This window comes from Cyprinus carpio, chromosome B6, assembly GCF_018340385.1.
Source record: "Cyprinus carpio isolate SPL01 chromosome B6, ASM1834038v1, whole genome shotgun sequence".
NCBI classification, from domain to species: domain Eukaryota; kingdom Metazoa; phylum Chordata; class Actinopteri; order Cypriniformes; family Cyprinidae; genus Cyprinus; species Cyprinus carpio.
In genome coordinates, this window is record NC_056602.1 from 12,222,388 (window position 1) to 12,237,579 (window position 15,192).

At 36.5% G+C, this 15,192-nt stretch overlaps 1 protein-coding gene across 2 annotated transcripts; it reads left to right on the forward strand.

The window, feature by feature from the left end:
• The first annotated feature begins 1,453 nt into the window (after positions 1-1,453).
• slc19a1 (solute carrier family 19 member 1) lies at positions 1,454-14,489 on the forward strand. Of its 2 annotated transcripts, none has more exons than XM_019097785.2 (6): positions 1,454-1,848; positions 2,104-2,707; positions 9,539-10,319; positions 12,484-12,676; positions 13,015-13,156; positions 13,312-14,489. In XM_019097785.2, exons 2-6 carry the CDS (start codon positions 2,429-2,431, stop codon positions 13,510-13,512), a joined length of 1,596 nt encoding a protein of 531 aa, XP_018953330.1. In that variant the 5' UTR covers positions 1,454-1,848; positions 2,104-2,428; the 3' UTR covers positions 13,513-14,489. The 2 variants fall into 2 exon arrangements, with proteins under 2 accessions (XP_018953330.1, XP_042581658.1); XM_042725724.1 differs by having other exon boundaries at positions 1,454-1,806.
• The last annotated feature ends 703 nt before the right edge of the window (positions 14,490-15,192 follow it).

Here is a 15,192-nt window from a genome sequence, read left to right on the forward strand (position 1 = left end):
AAAGTATGAAAAGCATCGTCAGAATAGTTAATCTGCCATCAGTGATTCAACCGTATCGATTCAACAGTTTCATATTTTATACACATATTTTTAAAGCCTCTAAATTTAATAAATCAACATAAAACTTTGGTCTGCTATGAGCCTTTTTCTATCATTTATATTTTATAATATTAAACTTTTTAATGGATTTTTTTTATAATTCTAAAATGCCTTTTTGTGGTAAAATCTTCACAGACTTTTTAAAAAAGTAAACAAGAATAACTTTTAACTAGTAATATTTCAAGATTAGTGGACCTTACTGGACTAAGGCAAGTTAGATTTTTATGAGTTATTATATGTAAAGATGATCACGATTAATAGTTTTTACACTTGTTTTCAGCACCAAAATATGTGCAATAGAGGACTTTGCACTAACATTAAAGAATCATGTGTCCATCTCAATGGCTAGAGGCTGCAGTTCCTTAATTCTCAGAGGAACAAAAGGCAACAGCTTGAGTCTGTCTTTCACATAAAGGTTTTGCGCTTCTGACCTGGACCATAATACATGAGCACAGTAGAAAACACATGACATGCTGCTGATAGTAATGTGATAAATAATTTCCTTAAAGTGATTTATATTTTAGTTTTGAATTTATGTCAGCCACTAGTTTTCTAAAATAGTTAATAAGACTTAGGAACTGTGAAAGTAAATAGTTTTTGTTGTTGATGCAGTTACAAAGCAGGGGTGTAAAATGTACAAGACAATTGTTGTCAACTGGAAGAACTTTACTGTTACTGCAACGTCTCTCTCCTTTGTTAAATTTTAACCTGGCCCACAGAAGTAAGCTCCACAGAGTACATGGTGCTTCACATTCCTACAATGAAAATTTTACCATGTTTAAGAAGATCCCCTAGTGGTGCTAAGATATATTTATCCTACGCACCCTGGAGTGCCCTCTGTTGGTAAGACATCCTAACTCATCCATCTCCATTTTACAGAAAACAACGTATAAACAACAAGGACTAATGACAAGGACTAGACCTTCTTACATAGGCTACCATGCTTGGAGCGCCCTCCTTTGGAAAGACATCATAGCACATTACACAAACTACAGAATAATGTTCACATTTTGTAACATTCTGAATTCTTTTTATCTTTTAGGTGCAAGCCTAGAGCGATGGGTTTTCTCTCCAGTGCTTATAATAGTCCCGCTGGAATGCATGTGTTACGTTGTAGCTGGAAAAAACAAACAAAAACAAAACACCTGCTTAATATTTTGATGTATAGCTAACTGTAAAAAAATCATGTTGTAGATAAACGCTTCCAGTTAGAAATTCTCAAAACACACATGGCAAATTATTCTTTCGGATTGGCTTATACAATTTTTAATGTTACATGGTTATAGGTGTTCATTAAAGAGATTCTTTTAAAGAACGATTTGTTCATCAACTTGAGATAAACATCCGGTGCGCATGCGCAGACCATGTGTCATTGGGCGCGCGCAACTGCATGCGAGTGTGTCGTCGATTTTAGACTGAAGTACTGCTTTCAGTGACATATCTGGAACGTGTGGCTATCCCATACCGATGGGCTAAAGTCTGTCGCGTTGTTGTCGCTTAAATAACTGGCATTATATTGTTTTAAGTAGCATAGATTATTAGCTCACCGTCAGCCTCAGCAAGAAAGGATTAAATTTGGAAAGCAACAGGCAAGTTTAACGCTAAAAACCGCGATCCGTACTTGAATATTGGTGGGATTATGTGCGAACAACATTAAGAGACTGCGAGACATTGTTATGCATGAACAAGCAGACGTAGTCATGAGATGTGTGTAAGAGCTGGCACTGCACATTTTACAGAATATTTACAGTAAGTTCATATGCATTAGATACAAGAGCACGTGTTTGCAAACTCCTTTGACACGTTGCTATAAGTGTTCTGATAGATATGTCAGTTTGATATGTTTTTAAAAGTCTATTTCTTATTTAATATATGACCCAAGAACAAGGAAATAACAGACTAAGTGTGAAAAATATATTTTTGCTAATTATGTATAACTGTTCTCATTAGAGTACGTATTTGCCATATAACAATGTATTGTATTTGTTTTGTGCTTCTTTACAGAATTACAATGTGCAGTACATTAAGGTAGTACTTTTTAATCATTGACGGTGTTGGAAGTTGGACAAAGGTGAATGCTTACACACAGAAAATGTCAGCTTGTAGCTGTTTAACACATTGCTGTATCATTCTGAATGTGTCCTCTCAGCCCCCAGTAATAGTTAACATGACGCATGCCTTAGGATTTACTGGCTTGTGCATTCGCTTGGTTGTTACCGGTCTGTGAACACTGCTAAGCCTTCAGCTATTAACTTTGAGGATCAACATACCTTTTGTATTTAATACATCATTAAATAGTTCAGCTTTACAGCATCATTATTGTTGTAACATGGTGGAAGTGGTGGAAGTAACATGCGATGAAAGAACTGAGGATGTTAAGGAGGTCATGAAGACTGATGGCATTGGACACATTGTGGAAAATGTGGCTCCAGAGCCGGTCATCCATGAAACCAAGGAAGATCCGGAAACCCAAACGCAGAAGACCAGAACCTGGATATGGTCCGTAGTTTATCTTTGTTTCTATGGCTTCATGGTGCAGCTGAAGCCTGGAGAGCCGTTTATCACACCATACCTGCTCAGTACAGAGAAGAACTTCACTAGTAAACAGGTGTGGTGCTATTCTACTTTTATTATAATCTTTTTCTAAGTTTGTAAAAAAAAAAAAAAAAAAACTGCATTTAAAAAAATAAAATCATTCAATCTTGATAAATTATACTGCAAAGTTTTTTTTTATTTCTTTATTTTGTAAACATTAAAATGTGAGAGAGTGTTTTTCCCAACTATAGTATGTATTTATTTATTTTCCCAATATCTAGTCGACACGTGACTCTGCGTGAGTTTTCAAACTCTGACACAGCCACTGGGATCGGGCAAGCCATGTGAATGTGGTCAGAGTTCACATTCCTCCAAAGTGGGTCAGATCTGCTTTGAGGAGGGCCTGAAACAATTATGCTGACTTGTTAATATGTGGATTTATTAACTATAAGATTACTTTTGTAAACACTTGTAAATTCTTATGAATTTGTACTCAATGTACTGATCTTATCAGGCTCTAACTGGGTGTTTTTAAATAAGGTTAGTACTTAAATCATAAAATTAGTCAACCACATACAGAGAATATCTGTATGGGAATTTACCACTGTTAAATATTGCAAAATAGATTACAGTAGGTCCCTGTTTTGACTTGTTTTTAGCCCAGTGTTTGTCTCATGGATTAAAACACTTCTGTTTAGCCCACATTATCTTTCACGTTACATATTTTTATTACATTTTAGTAAATAAAAGGACACCTAAAAGCTGTTACATTCATGTGTCCTACGTGTGTCTCATCTAAATAGGCAAAACCAAGACACATTTTTTCAGTCTTCCTGTTTAGGTAACTAAATGCATTGTCTAAGTTATGCATTAGAAAGTGTATTGATCATTTGTTTGGGTTTATTTTTTCAGCCAATATTTAGCCTGATGCTTTGAAATTTACATAAAACGTCTTTGATATATTAACAGTCATTACCCATGTCAGTTAAATTTATAACTTACAGTACTGCAGTCAGTTACAATTAAACTAGAAGTACAAAGGCCAATGTTACATTTATGCTGTGTAATTTTAATAGTCGTATGTGGTAAATGTAAAGATAAATTAACCTCTGTAATGTGAATTATTGTTTTATTTTGACGTAATAATGTTATCCATTACAAAACACATCCTCATATTATGAATGACGGACTATAACAGTGATACAGTATATTGCCACAAGTATTGGGACCTTCCCTTCTAATGAACAGGTTGGATTACTTTAGTAATTTCCATGAGCACACATCTTAATAATTAAGTTTATAATGATATTCTAGGTAATTGTGTGCTTCTACTTTTATAGCAACAGTTTGGACAGGACTATTCTAACATGACAATGCCTCTGTGTATAAGGCATGGTTTAAAAAGAAATGATTGATTCAGTCAGTGTGGAAGAACTTGACTTGGCTTTCTGCAGACCAGTCAAGTTCTTCCACACTGGCTGAATAAATAATTTCTTTTTGAACCATGCCTTATACACAGAGGCGCTGTCATGTTAGAATAGTCCTGTCCAAACTGTTAGATTAGAAAAGGGTCCTGTCCAAACTTGCTATAAAATTAGAAGCACACAATTCCCTAGAATATCACTATATGCTTAAACACTAACGGGTTAGTTCACCCAAAAATGAAAATTAGGCTGCATTTTACTCACCCCCGAGGCATCTTAGGTGTATATGACTTTTTCATTTTCAGACAAATCCAGTCAGAGTTATATACAATTTTGTCTTTGATCTTTCAAGCTCTATCATTGCAGTCAGTGGGTGTTGCATTGCTTCAGTCCAAAAGAAGTGAAATAAAAACCGCCCTTCCATACAAAAAAAAGTGTCTCACATGGCTCCGGGGGGTGAACAAAGGCCTCCTATAGCGACTTGATGCATTTTTGTAAGAAAAATATCCATGTTCAAAACTGTAAGAAGCAGTTCTGGGAGCATGACATATGGGGTCAGTTTTGCGCATGCGCCAGTGAGTCTCGTGAAAACCAATGTTTGTTTAAAGGATCAAAAGAAGCAAAGTTTCCTTATTTTAACAAAGGAAAACCAGTCTCCTCTTGGCTAATATCCAAATCCTCCGACATTCTTCTTTACAAATCCTCATATTATACTTCTGATTAGTGACCATTGTTTTGTTTTGATCTCTCCACTGCATTTCCGTGTGCGTCACTTCTGAGCGGCGCATGTGCAAAGCTGACCTCATACGTAATTCTCCCGGAACTGCTTCTGTTTACAACAGTGAGCGCAAACTAGATTCAAGTGATTACATTTTGAATATGGATATTTTTCTTACAAATACATATCAATTCGCTAGAGGAGGCCTTTGTTAAACCCTGTAGACACTTTTTTTTTTTTTTATGGAAGGGCGCTTTTTATTTCATGTCTTTTGGACTGAAGCAATGCAACATCTGCTGATTGCAATGATAGAGCTTGAAAGATCCGACTGGATTCGTCTGAAATAAAGTCATACAGGGCTCCAAACTGCGACTAAAACAGTCGCATTTGCGAGCATAAATGTTAATTTGCGAGTGACGTTTTTGCTGAGGTCGTCACTGGCGACTACCTGCCGAAAGCTCCTCAGGATTTAACCGCTAAAAAAGTTTTCTCAGGCGGATGATTTGCTTCATTCTAGCAGCACCCCGTCTGTGATAAAACGAACTCGGGCCGAAGGTTAATACACACAACTACACCGAGTGTGGACCTGCCGCGTGTACAACAGCTTTCAGCCGAGATCGGCCCAGGGAAAAAGCCGTCTGTCAGCCAGAGGTTGTTTTGTAGAGTCGGCGTGGATCTGGCCCATTATCTTCTCACCGATGCCGAGACTGAACCGACAGAGACGCATTTCAGCCAGAATCAGCCCGAGTGTTATTGCTATCTGGTTATATATTTACATGTTACAACCTAAAAATTTGAATGTAATGCCTTTTTTCCTAATTTTTTTGCGATCAAATCTTTTGTTATGTTTACGTATTAAACTGAGACGATGCGCATCAAAGTTTTAGTGGAAAAGGAAAGTTTCAGACAGTCCTCATCTCTGGCGCACATCAGTGCTGACGCACACAGTCTGATAAATGCAGCTCAGCTGTGCAGCGAGAGAGAAATGACAGAGACGTAAGAAGGGAAAGTGCAGAAAATACAGCATCTATTTCGTGCACAACTTGAACAAACTAGAACAGGTAAAGCTGTCAGCTGTGTGAATATTGGCAATATCATTAACAATTCTCGTTTTATAATAATAACTAATATGGCTTCTTCTAAACAAGATCTTGGTCTGTGTTCTTTTAATGCGTGAACTTCATTATTTGAAGTGCAACTGCCGTCCAGTAATCGCAAAAAGCTCTGTGTTTTGTCACTTTTTAAGAAAAAGTACCAGCTTTAAAATTGTTCTGAATTCATAACAAAATTCAAATACAGTTTTGGCGCTCCTTAATGGGGCAGGCGCGGTCGCTTTAGCGCCTCAGTTCAAGTGCAAGTGAACCCATTTAATCTTTCTCTTTACTAATATAGCACATAGTGAACATGAATTAACATCAAAAGGTAGGCTATTTTATAAGAGATCCTACAGTACAACTTACTGAAATGTCTCATGTAGGAGGAGCCCAAGCTACACTCAGTGGTCAAGTGATGCTTATGCTCCATGATACTGGTACAGATTCTGTGTAATGAACAATTCTTTGTGACTGTATATTTCAAGCTGGAAAACACATTTAGTTCCCACTTTAAGTGAACCTTAGTTCCCAGGTCATCTACAAGATGGATTAAAATGCTGATAAAGTCAAGAAAAGACGAGACATAAATACATGACAGTATGATTGAAATGTTAAAATGTAAATAAATAATAATAATCGTAAAATAAATAAAACACGTTTATTCTGTGGCACCTAAAAAAATTATTTGGCTCCTAAGTTTTTTTCTTATAGGAGCCAATGGCTCCTTACTCAATTTTTTTGTTTGGAGCCCTGTCATATACACCTAGGATGCCTCCGGGGTGAGTAAAATGCAGCCTAATTTTAATTTTTGGGTGAACTAACCCTTTAAGATTTATACTCATGGAAATTCCTAAAGTAGTCAGACCTGTTCATTAGAATGGAGTGTCCCAATACTTTTGGGAATATACAGTTGGGAAAATATTTATTTGATACCTTGCTGATTTTGTAAATTTGCCCACTTACAAAGAAATGAAGGGTCTGTAATTTTTATGGTAGGTTTATTTTAACGTATAGAGACAGAATACCAACCAAAAAAATCCAGAAAAAAACACATTATATAAAGTTATTATATAGAGTTGATTGGTTTGCATTTCAGTGAGTGAAATAAGTATTTGATCCCCAAGCAAAACATGACTTGGTTCTTGGTGCAGAAACCCTTGTTGGCAACCTCAGAGGTAAAACGTTTTTTTTTTTTTTTAATTTTTTTTTTTTTTTGTAGTTGATGCACTCCTCTTTACAGATCCTATCTAAATCCTTAAGGTTTCTTGGCTGTCGTTGGGCAACTCTAAGTTTCAGGTCCCCCCACAGATTTTCTATAGGATTGAGGTCTGGAGACTGGCAAGGTCCCTCCATGACCTCAACTCTTTCCCAGTCAGCATTTATAAAAAAAAAAAAAAAAAAAAGTTGTCAGCCACCGCCAGCGATTTTGATAGTTTTCACAAAAATTTGATGGCCTACAGTATATTTTGCTGTATGAATATTTGAATATGCAGTACACCAAAATAAAGATCAAAGCCTCTACTTTTAAACAACAACAACAACAAAAAAAGTTTTATTCTAGCTTAAAGTATTATTTTTTTTATCAACACTTAAATACAGGTAGGTTTCATAAAAATGTATAATTTTGAGCAAAAAGGTGAGAATCACATTTTTATCAAAAACTACATCTGGATAATATTCAGTACGATTATCAAAGCATAAATCCAGTAAATCGCTTCCATCAACACCTCCACAGCTTCCACAGCCATATAACACTTCCTGGATCATCATTGTACTCCATAATATTATGCAGTTTTCATTTTTATGCTGTCTATTGCTGATGATCGCATTATTTCTCATATGCATCTGTTTACATAAGAGATCACTAGTTTTTCCGTCCTGTTCACGTGTGTTTTTTGTTCGGGAGGTTTTGTACTCGTTCAGAAGATGTGTAATAGCGCCCCCGAGTGTATAACAGTGAAAACACAAAAAGCCGTAAAAACTTGTCTTTGGCAGGGAAGCGTTGTTTTCTAAATGACGAGATAACTTGTCAATAGCGGGGAAAAGTTAGTGTGCTTCTTCTTGAGCCACTTCTTTGTTGCCTTGGTGGTATATTTTAGGTCATTGTCATGCTGGAAGACCCATCCATGACCCATCTTCAGTATTCTGGCTGAGGGAAGGAGGTTCTCGTCCAAGATTTTACAGTACATGGCCCCATCCATTTGCCCCTCAATGCGGTGAAGTCGTCCTGTACCTTTAGCAAAAAAAAGATCCCCAAAGCATAATGTTTCCACCTCCATGCTCGTATGTAGGGATGTTGTTCTTGGGGTCATAGTCAGCATTTCTCTCCCTCCAAACATGGCGAGTCGAGTTAATGCAAAAGAGTTCAATTTTGGTCTCATGTGACCACAGTACTTTAGGGCCCAAACCCAATTCTACCCTTTAGCCCTTCCCCTTTCCCCACCCCTCCGTTTCGCGTGTTCACGTGAAGGGGTAGTGGTGTCTCGATTCTCTTTTGGTTAGAGGGGTAGGGGAAGGGCCAGACAGCCCTTCAAACGAAGATTTTTCGGGACCACACTTCAAACGAAGGGGTATGAATTATCTCGGCAACATGGCTGCCTGAGCGAACAAAAAGACACATAAATGTAAGCATTTTTGGCATTAAAAAAATCAAGCTCCTCCCGTGTAGTTCAGGGCTGATCCCTCACCTTTCTCATGATCATCCTTACCCAATGAGGCAAGATCTTGCACGGAGCTCCAAACCAAGGCCGATTGTTGGTTGTTTTGTATTTTTTCTATTTCCAAATAATCGCACCAGCAGTTGTTTCCTTATCACCAAGCTTCTTGCTGATGGTCTTGTAGCCCATTCAAGCCTTGTGCAGATCTACAATCTTGTCTCTGACATCCTTTGACAGCTCTTTGGTCTTGTCCATGGTGGTGGGAGAGGTTGGAATGGAAAATACGCATTGTGTGGGCAGATGTCTTATACACCTAACGAGCTGACATTAGGAGTAACTTTTTAAAGTGGCAGGACTAATCTGTGTTCCACATGAGCACATAACCAATCTCTGGGAGCCAGAATTCTTGCTGGTTGGTAGGGGATCAAATACTTATTTCACTCACTGAAATGCAAATCAATTTCTAACCTTTATATAATTTTTTTTTCTGGATTTTTTTTGGTTAATATTCTGTCTCTATCGGTAAAAATAAACTTACCGTAAAAATGACAGACCCTTCATTTCTTTGTAAGTGGGCAAACTTACAAAATCAGCAGGGGATTGAATTGATATTTTCCCCACTGTAGTGTATAAGGAAAATACATATTTCAATCACCCCAAAGATTCACTTTTTAAATGGACTAAAATTGTATTTCAAAATAAAACCCTTTTCCACAATAATATGAAGTATAATGTGGGATACCATGTGTTCTCCATGTGCACTACCCTCACTTCAGATGGCATACAAAAGGGCTGGGTCATTTTAAACAAAGTCCTGGATTTATGTTTTTTCACAATGTTCCTGCTTTACCTGGGGTTAACAATTAAAGTGTTCACAATCTGACATTTCACAGTGTATATTCCTGGTGGTGAAGGTAAGTGCATTGTCTAATATTGTTATGTTTATTGCACGTTACAATTATCTCTGCTTTGTCTACCCCATGTAATAATGGCTTTCTGTGGTTTTTACAGGTCACCAATGAAATCAGCCCAGTCCTCACATATTCCTATATGGCCGTGCTGGTGCCTGTCTTTCTGCTGACAGATTACCTACGATACAAACCTGTGCTGATCCTTCAGAGCTTGAGTCATGTTTCCATTTGGCTCATTCTGCTTTTGGGAGCCTCATTGCTGGAGATGCAGTTTATGGAGTTCTTTTATGGCATCACCATGGCTGCCCGTGTGGCGTACTCCTCATACATTTTCTCACTAGTACCAGCGAATGTTTACCAGCGTGTAGCCAGCTATTCCCGCTCATCTGTGCTCATGGGAGTCTTCACGAGCTCTGTGCTGGGTCAGATATGTGTGTCACTAGGAGGTGTATCATACAGGACGTTAAGTGCAGTCTCTCTGGGCTTTGTCACTTTCGGGTTACTCCTGTCCTTCTGCCTGCCTTGGCCCAAACGTAGCTTGTTTTTCAACCAAGCCCGTCTGGAAGAGGAAAGGAAGGAAGCAGCTCAATCGGAATTAGCCAGAATGAAGCCTGAGGAGAATGATGGCAGTGTGGCAGCACAAAGCAGTAACCACAAATCCCCATCCTGGACAAATTCAGTGTTTGTTCAGATGCTGAAGGAGTTAAAACATGTAGTGAAAGTTCCCAGTTTAAGGCTTTGGAGCTTGTGGTGGGTGTTCAATTCCACTGGTTACTATTTAGTACTATTTTATGTGCACATCCTGTGGAATAAAGTCTACCCTGTCACAGAGAACAAACATGTTTACAACGGAGCGGTTGAAGCTGCCTCTACCTTATTAGGTAAGATGAATTTTAGTGTTTTGTAGTTGCCATATTTTCTTTTTAAAATAATAATAAAAAAAAGCCTAAAATAACAAAAAATACTGATAATCTCAACCACAGAATCTGACTTTAAAAAAGTAGCATTCACTCTGATTTCGTAAGCAAATAATTGAACAGGTTGTTGGCAGAGGAACATACAAGAGGCATTTCTTGCTCACCAACTGTTCATTAATTTCAGAGTAGATGTCACTTAAAGACTGATTTACCAGTGGTCATGAATATAGATATACTGTACAATGTGTTGGATATCAACCTCCAGTCCACTAATTGTAAAATTTAGATTACTTTTTCATTATCCAGCACTTTTTTCAGGGAAAGCAGTAAATTATGGTAGAAAGATTTAAAGTCAGCATAAAATAAAAATGAACTTTGTATTGCTGCAGTGTCAGTAGTGAATGTAAATGACGTGAGGAACTCTTTTTCATGTTACCTGCACTCCGATAGCTCAGTTATCAGTTTTCAGCAAAGGTCCACATGGATGAAGCAAAAGTGTCATTTTGTGTTATTCAGCAGATGTTTGACAGCTCCAGGGCTTTTGTTAAAGCTATGTATGAAACTGTTGCAATTTTATGTTCCTGTCCTTGGACAGTCAGATTGTCAAAATCAGAAGTGCAGTTATGTTTTTTGGAGTGTTTTGCACCGCTCTTTTTCTCTAGTCATGTAGCACCAATTTATTTTGTTTTTGTTTCTACTGTATAGACAGCCATGTTTATTAAAAGCCCATCTTGTCAGCGGTGAATTCCCCCTTTAATGCATGTTCTACATATCTCTATATTTTGACCTCAAAATTTTAATCAAAATTTCTGGTTCTTTTAGTAAAACATCATACTTCCCCCAGGGATGTATGTTGAACTTCTCCAAACATTGTTGCATCCACATCTTTCTTACATTCATCTACAAGTTTGCATTCAGATCTGTGCCCATTCAATTGACAACCAAATTTACATTTACATTTATGCATTTAGCAGATGCTTTCATCCAAAGCAACTTACAGTGCATTCAGGCTATATATATATCTTTTTTTTTTTTACCAGTATTTTTACCAAATGATTGAACCGAATCCCTGTCCAACATGTTTTTCTTCTTGATAATCCATTTTACTTAGATATACACAATACAGATAAATATCTGTGGCCAGTGTTTTAAGAGGGCAAGTCATAATGAGTTGCTGTGCAATTATAGTGATTGCAAAGCTGTGTGCATTTGTGTATAGTTGTATAATTTTTTTATGTTTCTTAATGTTAATTTGCAGTGGGCAGTCATTTCAAACACGCACTCTCTACACACTCACTAATCATTAAAATCCATTGGTTATAACTCTTTGAGCTCTATTCTCTACCCAGACTTTTTCAAGAAATATCTAAACAGGAAGCCAGAGGCACCTACTTTATATTTTTTACAGTTTTCAATAGCAGGTACTCATACATACAATTTTCACTTTAGCAGACAGATTATACAGTATTAGATTTTTTTGTTGTTGTTGTGGTTTTCAATCTCTCTCTTGCGCTCTCACTTAACAAATAGTATACATTTATAATAACAGCCATTTATTAGTTAAAGGCCAAAACATGAACATATTAATCTGCGTATTTGTACTAACCAGAATTTCAGATTCGCTCTCGTTGTTCTCAATGGATTTGGCAGATCATTGTGACCTGCAGTTGTTTTTTTAAATAGGATCTTAAAGTTTGATCTCCACATGAATCAAAATAATTAAGGTTTGCATCATACAAGATGGTTTACTATTTGGCGAGAACAAGCAAAGTTCATGTTCCTCAACCTTTGATCTTTGGCATGACATGCTTTGAAAACACAAAACAACATATAAATCAGGATTGCTTATTCTTTATTGGAGTTTCTTCAAAGTAAACCCAAAGACCTTTATTAGTTGATTCAGGTGCACTTAATCAGAGTCGGAGCTAAACACGACAGGAAAGTGGCTCTTCAGAATTAGGAATGAGGATCAATAGTAGACATGACACAAAAGTAGAAAATGTTTGCAAAAGTTTTTCAGAACTGTTTACACTATGTTATAAACAGATTTCAACTTGGTGAGAATAGATGTTTGTTAAACAGCACTGCATGAGTATTACATGACAATCACACTTTATGTGCTCCATAGGCGCAATCACATCGTTTGCGGCAGGCTATGTGAAAATTCGATGGAATCTTTGGTCTGAACTTGTGATAGGATTGATCACTGCAGCACAGGCCGGTCTACTGCTTCTCATGGGCATCACTGATAACATCTGGGTTTGCTATGTGGCATATGCCCTTTTCAGAGGCTTCTACCAGTTCCTGGTGCCAATCGCTATGTGAGTTATATAAACCTATTTATTTATTGATTTATTTTTATTATTATTTAAAAGATTTTTAAATGTCTTATCTTTGTTAAAATGACATTAAACAACACTGGCAAACGTTGCATTCAGTGTTTCAAAGTCACTGTTTTAAAAGCAGATGTGTATGCACCTGTGAAAACATTAGCTTATTTCATGGAGAGCAAGAACTTTGCTTTGAAGTTCAAGTTTGTTGTAGTTTGCCACATGAGGAGCTTTTGATGGAACTAAAACTCAATAACACAAAGAAAAATAAATGCTTCAGTTCTCTGCATTTTGTTCCTAAATAACTCATTTTGTGTTTTTCTTCTCAGTTTCCAGATTGCCTCCGCTCTCACTAAAGAACTGTGTGCTTTAGTGTTTGGAGTAAACACTTTTCTTGGAACAGTCCTGAAAACGATCATCACTATCATTGTGGCAGATAAGAGGGGATTGGCTTTGAATGTTCAGTCTCAGGTGTGTAATTTTCTAGATTGACTTCAGTTAATAGTTACACAGAAAAACAGGACCAGTTATGGATACCTCCAACTTGTTAATAGAAGAAGAAAGTACAGTAATGTTACAATGCTGAAAGATTTTGGCCTGATTCTGTTTCTCTCTTTCTCTTGCAGTTTTTTATTTATTTCTTTTACTTCACTCTGCTGACTGTGGTTTATCTGGGATGTAGTGCCTTTGTCATCACATGTCATTACCGCAATCAAAGAGCACAGGAGGAGACTACGGAAGTAGCTATAGCCACTGAACTTAGTCCCATGTCAACGACTGATAGTGAAGGCACAACGGCACTTAATGGAGCCACCATTAAGACATGAGATTCGAAGGAATTGTGCCTACAGGTGGAGTTTCTCCATCTCTTAAACTGTTACTTCAAAATCAGAAAATTTTATTATTTTGAGTAGCCTTTGTTTTATTATTTTATGTATGTCCTATTTTTAGGAATAGCATTCAATTATTATTTTTTTTTTGTAAACCTCATCAAATTCTAATTACATTTTGTGGAATGTAAATATAATGGTTGAGGTTGTCATTAGGATGGAATATGCCAATGGAAAATGTAGTCTTGGATTGAGATTATTGTAAGGAATGTTTGAAAACCAAACATGGCAAGTTTTGCTTTCTAACCTCTGATAGGATTACTTTTTGCAGGCAAAAGTATTATTTGCAGTTAATTACTGAAATTTAAATAATTACTACTGTACAGCCTTTAGTTATAGTTCTCTAAATTGATTGGCCAAGCAGTTATCAAGGAATGCTGATATTTGTTATATGTCCTTATATCTAATTATATGATTGCTCTTCAGTGGAAGCTGGTAGGGGTGGGTGAATTTTATTAATTTTTTTTTGAAGTGAGGACCATTTTTGTCAGTGTTTTCTTTATCTCCTGGATAGCTCAGTGTGGGTTTCTGCTCACCAGTAACACTAGTATAACAGAATGTTACGAACAGGGATTGATTCATAAACACTTCACTTCTGTGCATTGCTTATTGATGACACAAAGTTTGATGCTTTAGCGCTTTTGGAAATATTTGCCGTTGTCGAAGGAACAAAATATGTGAATGAACATGTTTTGATGGAAATGTAAGTTACTCAGTGTTAATTTTATAGAACATTTATAAAAGAAATACCACACAAAGATAATAAGATTGTTCAAAGGACACTTGCTTAGTTCTGCTGTATTTTAAAATAATTACTACTGTTTTTTTATTATGAATATTTTATAGTGTGATCACATTAGGAATTCCAGACCATGTCTAATTACAAATAAATTACCAATACCAAGTAATTTTCATTTATATGTGTACTTTGTATTTTCTTTTTTGTAAAATCCCAATTGTTTCAACCCAGTATTACAGGAACATATGCCTTGATATCCTACAGAACCCAGTGCCGGTAGATGTAAAATGAAATGCTGCCAATTAAGCTTGTTTATCTTTCAATGATAATGAAATGTATTCCAAGGTGGAAACAAGGAAAACAAATGACAATGTGTATAAGTGATGCTTATTTTTATAGTTGCAGAAATAGAAATCCAGAGAACTGTTGGATTGGTTGGTCATTTTTGCAGACCTGTCTGACATTGCATACCTGTTTTTTTCTCTCATATTGGTTGAAAGATAAATTAGGTGTATGCTAGGCTGACGTGAGGAGTCTAGCCTTAAATTAAGAGTTTGAGCACCAAAAATTGACAGTGTAGCCATGATGAAATTAATTTCTATTTTTGAACCTGTTTATTTAGACTGCTGCAAGCTCTACTTTAAATATCCCTTTATTTACTCTGTATAAAGAGTGCTGGTAGAAAATCAAGCAGCACTGGGAGGTTTCACAATTTATATCACTATCATTTTTTATGAGTGAGTTATTAAATTGTTTACTCAAAAACACAAATTCATTCAGAAACAAAACCTTACTACAATATGTTGCACAAAAACAACTGTTCATCTTGCTTTAACTTTTCATATGTGGAGAAAAATAGAGCGTGGTATATATATATA